This window comes from Schistocerca nitens, chromosome 5 (genome assembly GCF_023898315.1).
Source record: "Schistocerca nitens isolate TAMUIC-IGC-003100 chromosome 5, iqSchNite1.1, whole genome shotgun sequence".
NCBI classification, from domain to species: Eukaryota; Metazoa; Arthropoda; class Insecta; order Orthoptera; family Acrididae; genus Schistocerca; species Schistocerca nitens.
This window is the reverse complement of record NC_064618.1, coordinates 781,930,969-781,943,452: the sequence shown is the minus strand read 5'-3', so window position 1 is coordinate 781,943,452 and position 12,484 is coordinate 781,930,969. Positions and strand designations below refer to the sequence as shown.

The 12,484-nt window shown below is 38.6% G+C and overlaps 1 protein-coding gene across 1 annotated transcript in view; it reads left to right on the top strand.

Annotated features, from left to right (window-relative positions):
- LOC126259648 (ribosomal protein S6 kinase delta-1) overlaps positions 1-12,484 on the top strand; it is a 207,463-nt gene that overhangs the window by 39,211 nt on the left and 155,768 nt on the right. Inside the window, exons 4-5 of the mRNA XM_049956580.1 lie at positions 1,827-1,966; positions 5,400-5,553. Coding sequence (XP_049812537.1) covers positions 1,827-1,966; positions 5,400-5,553 — 294 coding nt within the window. The remainder of the gene's footprint in view (positions 1-1,826; positions 1,967-5,399; positions 5,554-12,484) is intronic.

Below are 12,484 nucleotides of genomic sequence, written 5' to 3'. Positions count from 1 at the left end.
AGAAATCAAGGAGGATGATATCATCCATAGCATCATTATCTGCCCCTTCTGGGTCTTGTGGATGAACAAATGGAGCGAGTTGGGTTTCACATGATATAATCCCATAGTTTTCTTATGTTCAACCCTTGTCATAAATGGGACTGACCTGTGCTTGTTTCCAGTCAGTAGGGACACTCAACTCCAATGGCAACCTGCTTGAAGAGAGAAATAACTGATTAATTTAGATCTCACATTGTCAAGTGCACTCACCCTTCCCTTCATGAAAATTCTTCTTTTGTAACATGCCTTCATCCCTCATGTGATGCATGCGTTCACAGATCATAATATTGTTCCGTGTATGAAATGTACTAGCAATGCAGTTTGTCAGAGCCATCAGGAGGAAATTACAGTTTCCAAGTGTAGCTATATTACGAGGATCTCTCCAAAAGAAATGCACACAAATTTTTTAAGAAATCCATCTTTTATTCTACATATTTTAAAGTTTTACAGTGTAGATACATCCTTTAGAAACAATATTTTCATTTCTCCACATAATTTCCATCCCTCTCAACTGCCTTACACCATCTTGGAACCAGCGACTGTATACCCACACAGTAAAATTCTGGACCAACCTGCTGGAGCCACTGTTTGGCAGCATGCACAAGGGAGTCATCATCTTCAAACCGTGTTCCACAAAGAGAGTCCTTCAGTTTCCCAAAGAGATGATAGTCACGTGGAGCCAGGACAGGACAGTAAGGCAGGTGTTTCAGTGTTGTCCAACTGAGTTTTGTGATTGCTTCCATGGTTTTTTGACTGACATGTGGCCGTGCATTGTCGTGCAACAGCGAAACATCCTGCTTTTGCCAATGTGGTTGAACACGACTCGGTCGAGCTTGACGTTTCTTCAGTGTCTTCACATATGCATCAGAATTTATGGTGGTTCCACTTGGCATGATGTCCACAAGCAAGAGTCCTTCAGAATTGTAAAACATCATAGCCATAACTTTTCCAGCAGAAGGTGTGATTTTGAATTTATTTTTCTTGGGTGGATTTGCATGATGCCACTCCATTGATTGCCTCTTCATCTCTGGTGAAAAATTATGGAGCCATGTTTCATCGCCTGTCACAATTCTTCCAAGAAATTCATCTCCACCATTCTTGTACTGTTCCAAAAGTTTTCTCTATACCATTTTTCTTGTTTCTTTGTGAGCCACTGTCAACATCCTGGGAACCCACCTGGCACAAACCTTTTTTAATGCCAACACTTTCAGTATTCTGCAAACACTTCCTTCCCCTATCCCAACATAGCGTGACAATTTGTTCACTGTGATGCATCTGTCAGCAGTTACCAATTCGTTAACTCTCTCCACATTGTGTGGAGTGTGTGCAGTACGAGGACTGCCGCTGCAAGGACAATCCTCAATATTGCTGTGCCCGCTTTCATCACGTAACCTGCTGTACTGCGATTGGCAGCAGCATCTCCATACACCTTTTTCAACCTCTTGCGGATGTTTCCCACTCTCTCATTTTCACAGCACAGGAATTCTATGACAGCATGTTGCTTCTGACGAACGTCAAGTGTAGCAACCATCTTGAAGACATGCTGTGATGGCGCCACTCATGGGAACAGGTTGAACTAAGTTTGAAAACAAGCAGGAAGGATGTATCTACACACTGTAAAACTTTCACACATGCAGAATGAAAACTGTATTTTTACAAAAATTGTGTGCATTTCTTTTGGAGTGACCCTCGTACATGTGTTTTGTGAACAATAGTTTGGGTTCCTTCAGGTGCACTGAGAAATTATTTTTCATGTTGAATTAACATTATTTTCTGTTCTTTTTCAGTCTGGTTACACAGTCACAGAAAATATAGTGGAGGAAGCTCCTATTGTTCTAGTTACAGGAAGTGATGAAATAACAAATAATACTCCATCATTGTTGGACTCATTGGGCAGCAGAATGCCACAGGAAAGTGTTGTACCAAGGTTAGTTCATGATGACAGATTAGCATATGAATACTCTTTTATGTTTCCTGTGTTTTACTTGTATAGAAAAAGAGATCATCAGCAAAATTTCCCGAGCGAAGTAAGGTGATATAAATTTGCAAAGATTATTGTAAGACCTCATTCTGTAGACCTAGGAGAAGGGGGGGGGTCTTTCTCTGGAGCTGGAGACAGAGTGAAACAAAAGTAAATAACAGTGGGCTGGACAAAATTTGTAACTACAGAATTTTTTAAGGTTTAAGCTCTCTTGACACAAGATATTTGTATATTGAGCTTATACTTTATTGAGTGAAAGCTGCACCTTTCTTTAACTGCTGTTTGCCTAAAATTACTGAAAAGGTATATTATTGACGATAGTACAGTTAAGTGTTTTTGCTGTAATTGCATGTAAAATTGAAACTCAGTGTAGACCTTTTTCTGGTTGCAATAGGTGTAACGTATTGTACATACTACTGAAGGATTTTATGTTGTGATATCTAAATTTTGCAATTGGGGTATTGAAATGATTTCCTTGGGTCCTTTAATAAGTGTGCTATGTGGATTTGTTTTGCTAGGATTTGGATTTGTTGAGCACCATTTTGTATTTTGCATAGGACAAATACATGGGAAAATAAATGGATGTTTTTTGTTTATTTACACCATGGAATAAAAAGATTCAACTAGAACTGTTGGAAACCCCCCTCCCTCTCCCTCTCCCTCTCCCTCTCCCTCTCCCTCTCCCTCTCCCTCTCCCTCTCCCTCTCCCTCTCCCTCTCCCTCTCCCTCTCCCTCCCCCTCCCCCTCCCCCTCCCCCTCCCCCTCCCCCTCTCCCTCCCTCCCTCCCTCCCTCCCTCCCTCCCTCTCTACTGTCAAGGTAAATGTGGAGTCGGGGGAGGAAGGCCAGACACAAGGAGTAGATGTGTGTATGAGGAGGAGCGGGAGAATGGGGCGGGGGGCAGATATGTGCCTCAGAAAAAATGTGGATCAGTGCTATGGATGCTTAGATCTAGCAGCAGACTTTTTTTCACATCCAAAAAAATAGTTCTGACTCAGTAGTTCATTCCACTGAGAACAGTCTCATGATCAGGATCAAGGATAGCAGTGTCTATGTGACAGACAGTACAGACAGTAAACAGCAGCTTTGACACCTCTGATTAAAAATCTAGCCCTTATAATCTGATTCCTCAAGTCTACATCTACATCTACATCCATACTCCGCAAGCCACCTGACGGTGTGTAGCGGAGGGTACCTTGAGTACCTCTATTGGTTCTCCCTTCTATTCCAGTCTCGTATTGTTCGTGAAAAGAAGGATTGTCGGTATGCCTCTGTGTGGGCTCTAATCTCTCTGATTTTATCTTCATGGTCTCTTCGTGAGATATACGTAGGAGGGAGCAATATACTGCTTGTCTCGTCGGTGAAGGTATGTTCTCAAAACTTCACCAAAAGCCCGTACCGAGCTACTGAGTGTCTCTCCTGCAGAGTCTTCCACTGGAGTTTATTTATCATCTCCGTAACGCTTTCGCGATTACTACGTGATCCTGTAACGAAGCGCGCTGCTCTCCGTTGGATCCTCTCTATCTCTTCTATCAACCCTATCTGATACGGATCCCACACTGCTGAGCAGTATTCAAGCAGTGGGCGAACAAGCATACTGTAACCTACTTCCTTTGTTTTCGGATTGCATTTCCTTAGGATTCTTCCAATGAATCTCAGTCTGGCATCTGCTTTACCGATGACCAACTTAATATGATCATTCCATTTTAAATCACTCCTAATGCGTACTCCCAGATAATTTATGGAATTAACTGCTTCCAGTTGCTGACCTGCTATATTGTAGCTAAATGATAAGGGATCTTTCTTTCTATGTATTCGCAGCACCTTACACTTGTCTACATTGAGATTCAATTGCCATTCCCTGCACCATGCATCAATTCGCTACAGATTCTCCTGCATTTCAGTACAATTTTCCATTGTTACAACCTCTCGATATACCACAGCATCATCCGCAAAAAGCCTCAGTGAACTTCCAATGTCATCCACAAGGTCATTTATGTATATTGTGAATAGCAACGGTCCTATGACACTCCCCTGCGGCACACCAGAAATCACTCTTACTTTGGAAGACTTCTCTCCATTGAGAATGACATGCTGCGTTCTGTTATCTAGGAACTCTTCAATCCAATCACACAATTGGTCTGATAGTCCATATGCTCTTACTTTGTTCATTAAACGACTGTGGGGAACTGTATCGAACGCCTTGTGGAAGTCAAGAAACACGGCATCTACCTGTGAACCCGTGTCTATGGCCCTCTGAGTCTCGTGGGCGAATAGTGCGAGCTGGGTTTCACACGACCGTCTTTTTCGAAACCCATGCTGATTCCTACAGAGTAGATTTCTAGTCTCCAGAAAAGTCATTATACTCGAACATAATACGTGTTCCAAAATTCTACAACTGATCGACGTTAGAGATATAGGTCTATATGATCTACAACAATTCACTAACAAACACCCAAAAAGATTAAGTAGACAAGTCCAAGGTATAAAGATCAAGAATGACAGTACTTCCGCATCTACACTTTGCAAGCCACCTTACAATGGCGGGCGGAGGGTACTTTGTGTACCACTGTCACTTTACCTATACAACAGCCTCATCCACAAAAAAGGCTCATAGAACTTTCAACATTATTCACTAGATCATTGTACATATTGTGCAAAGTAATAGTCCTATAGTGCTTCCCTGGGCATGCCTGAAGGTACTTTTATGTCTCTCCATTCAGAATGACATGCTGTGTTCTTTTTGTTAGAAACTTTACGATCAAGTCACACAGCTGATCTGATATTCTATATGCTCTCTCTCTCTCTCTCTCTCTCTCTCTCTCTCTCTTTTTCCATTAGATGCTACTGTGGAACTGTGTTGAACACCCTTCAGAATTCTAGGAACACATCATCAGCCCGGATGCCAGTATCAGTTGCTTTTTTGGTCTCGTGGACATGATGGGTTTTACATGATCATTGCTTTCAGAACCCATGCTGATTCTTAATTGAGAAGATTTATGGGAGCATAAAACATGTTCCAAAATTCTACAACAACTCATTATTGGGGATATAGGCCTATAGTTTTGTGCGTATATCCATTGATGCTTCAATGGGAATGACCTTGGCTGTTCTCTAATTCTTAGGAATGCTTTGTTCCCTCAGTGACATACAGTACATTGTACTTCCCATGATGTGTGGTACAGACGATTTTTCAACTTAATCCTTTAAAACTTCTGTTTCCTAAAATTTCCTCCCCTCATTTTGTGTGTCAAATGATAAATCACACATTCTATACTCAGCAGTTTAGATACTTCAATGTTTCCTTAGTTGGTAATTTTTATTCTGTATTTGCTGGAGTGTCAGTGAAAATCCCATTGATCAACCTATTCATTGTTTCAGGACTGATGCAGAGGGTCCTTATCTGAAGCTAGAAGGTACTTGGAAATTTCCGCAAGTCCCTGATTCAATATCGTGGAGTTCACATAGTTCAGATGAAAGGACTACTTTTACAGATACTGATTCTGCTATCAGTGGTGTTAGTACTCCTTTACAGGTAAGATAATTTGGAATGTAGGAAAATACTCTCTCATTATTTCCTATCTGTGTTGCCACGAGTGTGCTCAAAGTGCTTAGTGTATTTGTTCTAATACCAGAATATAATAAAAAATTGTTGTCCATTAATTTTGCAGCTTGGTACAAATTCTATAGATTTGGTAAATAACAGAAGCATTACTGTTTAAGTATGGTAAGGAAAGTTGTGGTCAAAATTAAATAATTTAGGAATAAAGGAGGCAACTCACTGAATAGGATAAGTATTGAGTAATTGATAGGCATACAAAAAAGAATGAGAACTTGGCAGCCTTTAGACAAAACATGTAAGGTACTGTTGGTGGTTGGCAGGGTTGATACGGCCAGAGGTATGGATGGAGACATGAGAGAGGTGGAGGTCAATGACAAGGTAGCCTGTCCAGCAGAATGGATGGCCACCACCAAACTATGATCAAGAACAGAGCTGACCTCTCAGTAGTGGAACAAACCACTGAGCACAGCATGCCAGAGTTAAGCGGCTGCTTTACAATCTACAATCCATGCTATCTGGATTTGCTCTGATCCCTCCCACCAACTTTTGGGAACTACGTAGATGTGGGTTCTTCCAGATGTCCTTCTTACCAGTAATCCTCCTACCCTCAGTCTTCGCTAAGCCACTGCACCCACGTCATCTACCCAACAATCTCCCCCTCCCAATCAACACTTTCATGTCATCATCATTGTACGCCACACAACTCACCAGCTCCAGCTCCAGTGCCCAAGTGTCGCATTCCTATTCAGCACACTGTCGTCCTCCCTCACAGTTGCCAGCTACCCCTTTTCAACTGCTCCTTCCCATTCCCACCTCTTTCTCCGTGTACCCACTCCACCCGACACAACCCCTCAGTGCACTGCACTTCCCGAACTGCAATCCTGGCAGACTGTGTTCAGCTGATACAGTGTAGTGTTCTGTGTGTGTGCGCACGCGCGTGCACGCACTGGCATGTGTGGTTTCTTTAGTGATCTCCTTTAGTCTTAAATATTACTAGTTCATTTTTTGTTTTCCCAATTCCCTAGTTCCTCTTGCTTTCCCAATCTAGAGTAGTATCTTAGTGTACTAAGATTCTTTGGTAGGGAACAATTTCAACTTGTCTGTAAAGTGGTTTTTGTTTCTTGATTGGCTAGTGCAGTTGAAACATGTAATCCGTGCTTTGTGATCTGCGATAGGCGTGACTGTTGAAAATTAATTTATGTTTCTTTGCAACCAATTCTTGCAGTGTTGCTGATCAGAGAGAATATACACACAAATTAAATCAAAGTCTTACGGGTCTATTTGTAGCTGCTACATAGTATGATGTGGAAGTAGTATGACCATTTTACAGCTGCACTGGAGGCGACAATTTCAGTATGTTCTGTAGCATTATTGTTTTCAACTTTCAGCATAGTCCTGACTACACCGCAGTTCAGTGATCAAAGCCTAAATTCCCATATGGGCATTATTAATATGCTTATTACTGAATAAGAGATATTGGCCATTTTGAGTAAGAGTTTTTTCCCATCTTTTGTGAAATGAGAGGCTTGTCACTATTATGGAATGGTGATGTTTCATGTTGTCTGTGATTTTAATGATGTGCTGTGGAAGCAAGCACTGTGTAAGCATCGACTTGTATGTTGTTGACTTGCAAATCTCTGATGAACCTAAATTGCTAAAATTTTAAGAACAAGTAAATTCTTTTCCTCAGGCAATTTCCATCTGGTCATTTTTTTAAATATATTTGTTGCAGCTGAACTACATCTCAGAGATTGTCATTTTGTGATTGAAAGTATTATCCATGCACTATTTGTCAACATCTTAGTAGAATTTGGAATGCTTTAGGCTGCTAAAGATTCATCTGCACATGCTGCTTATCATGGGCCATCTCTGCTATGCTGCAAAAGTTATCTCCATAAGGACACCGTTACGGTGTGGCTAATGGCTGTATAGTACTTTGTAGAGCTGGCCATGATGTCTCCTTTGTTGATGCTGCTGAGTGTGCGTTGTCCATGTGGCTTCTCAATGTCTAGGCAATGATTCCTTTGCTGGTCTGGGTCCAATAAAAGGTGCGGGTTTTTAATTATCACTGGACTAACAAAATCGTGACACAGTATTCCATGGTTTGTTTAAAACAAAAACACATTTATTGCCAGAACTTAAAAATGACTACACTTGACTGCGGCCAAAACTCAAGTGGCCGAAAACCCGTTGGTGACCAAAGATCACTGTCACAGCTACAAATAACATACAATTTCAGTATTGATTATTGATCGTAACACCTATCGTAATATCATATTAAGCAAATGCTTTTTTACAGAACTTTATTTAGTGTCTAATATAATAAAATGAGGTCTATTTTTCAGTTCCAATTACAATAGCCCCCCAAGTATTTTGTATGTATGAACATGCGAACAAAATTCTGACACCAGAATAATGTAACTGCCAAGAATATGATTTTAAATAAATTAAAATTTTTAATAGGGCTGCTTTCTTTCAATTTTTCTAACTTTTCACCAATAGCAATTGGCATTACATTAGGTTTAACACTGAAATTGTGTTACACGAAGTAAAGGAAGACAAACGATCGTTAATTTTAAGGTAAATGAAATACAAAAGAAGATTTACAATTTTCACTTAGATGAATCCATAATGTCGTAGCACTTCACATTAAACCATTGAAAAGTTGTAACTTTTCCCTATTGGTTTGTTTTACTTTCTTTTGTTGACCACTTTCCTCGCTAGTCACAGTAATGTCCCACATTGTCCATCTGCACTTAGCTGACCCCCTTCCCCTAATAGGTTTCATTTCGGCTTGTACTGCAGCAAGTCCATTTCCACAGCTTAGCTGTTTGTATTGCTTCATTGATTATAATGCCATGTTATCTAAAAATCAAATACAGAGATCACATTTTGGTTACATAATGTTGATATGTAAGTACATGGTTAGGATACGTATTTATCCTTTTGGTAATGTTTCTCTAGTGGGAGAAGTTTACAGGCACGGTCTGAGTGATACTACGCAGGTATGGACTGGTCCAAAAGGATCCTTTAACTAACAGTACTTTCAATAAATTTGCAATACAAATGCATTAACATATTGGGTGTAAAATGTCTTATCACAAACTACAACACTTACACCAAGGATAACCAAAAAATTAAATTGTTTTCAAAAGTAAAGCTACAGTCAGTCAATCTGTTACAAGGGTTCGTATTCACAGTAAAAGTGCAAGGGTAGAATCATGGTTGTTTGAACATTTTGGGATGATATGTATATATCAAAATAAGGAAAATATTACTGCCTATGCTTTGAAGTGGTTTAGAAAGAAATATACAGTAATTCATGTTGTTTACTTAAAATGATTCTCCCCCTTGTTTAGTTGGACATTGCAACAACTTAGGTGTGTAGTAATTAGGACTTTGCCTTTAAGGAAAAAAAAAAGAAACAAAAAAAAATTAGAAAAACTTTATTGTTACGAGACAGATTTAGCGCTGATTAGTGGTTCACATTTTAAATGATGTCCCAACGAGTGTGGTGTGAGAAGGTTACACAAGCTAAAATTACACATATTTTCAAATATCATTCAAATTGCATAAACATATAGAAATATCAAGAACTAACACGATAAGCATATTACACAAAGAAAATTCATTGCAAACACTTCATACAGCAAATACATTTTAAACAAATAATAAACATTTTCAAGAATACAAAACTGTATCAAAATTAGTCAATGTTTATATGCAACGTTTCATAATTTCCAGTGAAAAACTTTTGTTGAGTCACCTTTTAACTTTCTCAGAATAGTCGTACCCCTTTTGTTTATACATTTTAAATGAAACAATATTCCTTAGCCCGAGAACTTTCCTAGATTTAGGATACACCAACCAGTATGCATTAGGGTGGGGATTCTCCACAATCTCGAATGGACCTATGTAGATATCAAACAATTTCTTAATTTCAGAAGTTAACATTTTTGATTTCTCATGTGATTTTACTAAAACATAATCTCCAACTTTAAACTTGGTTGCGTTCATCTTGCTATCATGTTGTATTTTTCTAATTTTCCCCCATTTGTTTCTTTGGCTTCACATTCACGCATAGTCATCATTGTGCATGGTAGAAATTATATGAGTTCAGTGATGATGTTGTCTGGTTTTAGACGAAACACAATTTCATAAGGTGAAAATCCTGTGAAGTGTGCTGCAAACTGTTCATAACGTCTTCAAAGTCTCTTACATGGTCATACCATGTAGGATGTTTATGACTGCAATATGTACGACATAAATGACCAATCTTGCACATATACCTCTTAGCTGGATTTGATGACGGATTACATACAGATATTTGAACATGTTTGATTAACGATTTATCAACAAAGGCTTTCCAAACTTATGACAAAAAACTGCGAGCTGTTATCCGACAAGAACGCTTTTGCTTTCCCGACATTTAACTTTTTTTCGCTATCTCTTTACCTATGGCTTTTCTGACAGGATACAATTTGATTAGTTTATAAAATACATTCACCGTGACAAAAATGTAGCAATGGCCACTCCTACTCCTTGGAAGAGGCCCATAGAGATCAACAGCGACTAAGTCTAGAGGTTGTGCAGGAGTAATGTTTTGCATTTCACCTTGACATTTTCTGTTACTTTCTTTGACTTGTTGGCACTTATCACAAGTTGACAATTATTTTCTAACTTTCTTGGCCATATTGAAGAAGTAGATATTTTCTTGTAATTTCTGCGTACATTTCTGAATGCCACAATGACCATAGCTCTCATCTGTATTCCTAATTAACGTCTCAGCTTCATCTTCAGGCCAAGTCTTCATCAGCTCTCCTAAATAGAGTTCCCTTACACACCTTATAGTACTTGTCTAATTTTTCATAGTACTTTTTCCCTAAACAGCTCTTTATTAATTTCCAATTTGTATCACGATTCTGGCTCCTCCTGATTTTATCACAGAGTGATCAAACAACTTTTTCATCAGTGACCCCTTTAATATACCTCGTTTGAAACTGTTTTCTTCATTCTGATCAAAAATTTCTGTTTCCCCTCCTAGTGGTAGCCTTGATAGAGTATCTGCAACTATGTTGTCAGTGCCTTTAATATACTTAATTTCAAAGTTGAATTGTAAATACAACGCCCACCTTGTAAGCCTATCATGATCGAGCTTGCATTCCTGTAAATAACTTCAGGCTTTATGATCAGAGTTGCCCATTGTTTAGACCACTAGCTTCTGAAATCTTAGTTTTACAAGTGTTTTGAAATCTACTTCACTTAAGTCTAGCTCTGTTATGTCTTTGTCATCATATCTTTTCTCCTTTACAAGATTTGTAGTATTAAATCTGTAGTTACACAAAACTGTATTTGATCTGACAAACTTGGTGGAGATACACCCCCCATTAATTGTTGTTATGATAAGTTTTAGTCCTCCCCAGTCAAATCTTGCATCTACACTCCTAATCCACGACATCACACGAATACAGTCCTCGCTGAGTCCTGGTATAATTAGGCATCAATGTGTAAATGTGACTCCCTCAATTGTAAAAGATAACAAAATTTGACTTTTAACAGTTTTACTATGTTTTCCTGTAGCACCTGTTATTTTCACCCCAGTGACTGGCATTTCAGTGTAACCTTTCTTGCACTTCAGCTTTTTGCTTAGTATTTCAGATATTCCTGACACTTGACTTCCTGTGTGTCTAAGGCACTTGACTTCCCAGGTACCAACTTATACTCTGATGAATGAACTACATATGCCATCACCTTTTTCAGACTGAACATATTCATACAACAAATCATTTTCAGTTTCACTAAAACAATGACATCCTGAATTACAATTACCTATATTACTGTCACCTTTATTACCTACAGTCATTACATTAACATACACATCTTTAACACTGTCACTTGCATTGATAATTTCATTAATCCAAACATTTTCATCAGTGTATAGTTGTTCATCACTAAGGTATTTATCCTTCAGTTGTTCACAATAATATGTTTAGAATTTTGTTACCAATCAGGATATAAAATTTGAGACATATTAAGAATCATTTTTCTAAAACTACTATTGTTTCTAATTGCATCACTATTTAGCCACATATTATAAAGAAATCAATTCACCTTTGTTCATTGCAAATGGTAGCCTACTTGCACAGTCAGTTTTACTGTTCAGAGAATCTTTATCATCTACACATGTTCCTTCATAAGATGTTGGATTACAGAACCTATTGGTCATGACACTGACATTAACACCACTTAAGTTGTCAACAACATCCTTGGGTATATCTACAACATGCATATCAGTTTCTCCCACAACCCCTAATGCTTTCATTTCCTCTTTCAAACAAACAAAATATTTCTCACTATCATCATGTACCATTTCATTTTCCTAAATACTACAATCATCAACCTCTCTCTCCTGAAAACTTACAATGTTGCTTTCACATCCAAGTTTATTTAATTCTTTGCTCATTAAATCAGTGTCAACAATTTGCTCACCTGGTTCCCTCATCAGTGCTTAAATTCCTAAATAATGTAAATCGTTAACCTGCTGGTCTCTGACAAACTACAAGTTTCTGCCCATTCACAAAATTCAACTAAGTCAATTACTTCCTCTGGCTCTTTATTACAACTAATGTATTCATTCTGAACAGATACTGTGTTTACAGGGTAGTACACATTGTACTCATTACTTCAGATGTATCTTTTGGTACAGTGTAGTCACTGTTATTGGTCCATCTATTATCTATGCTTTTCGCCCCTACCATGTGGACCAACAATGGAGTGCATGCTAGTTTTTTACGTCATGACTTCCAATAGCATTTTGACTCCTTGTGTCACTATGTTCATGCCAATTTTAATTTCAAACTCCCTCTTATTACTTCTGTTCCAATAGTTCCCAGATTGTCCTCTT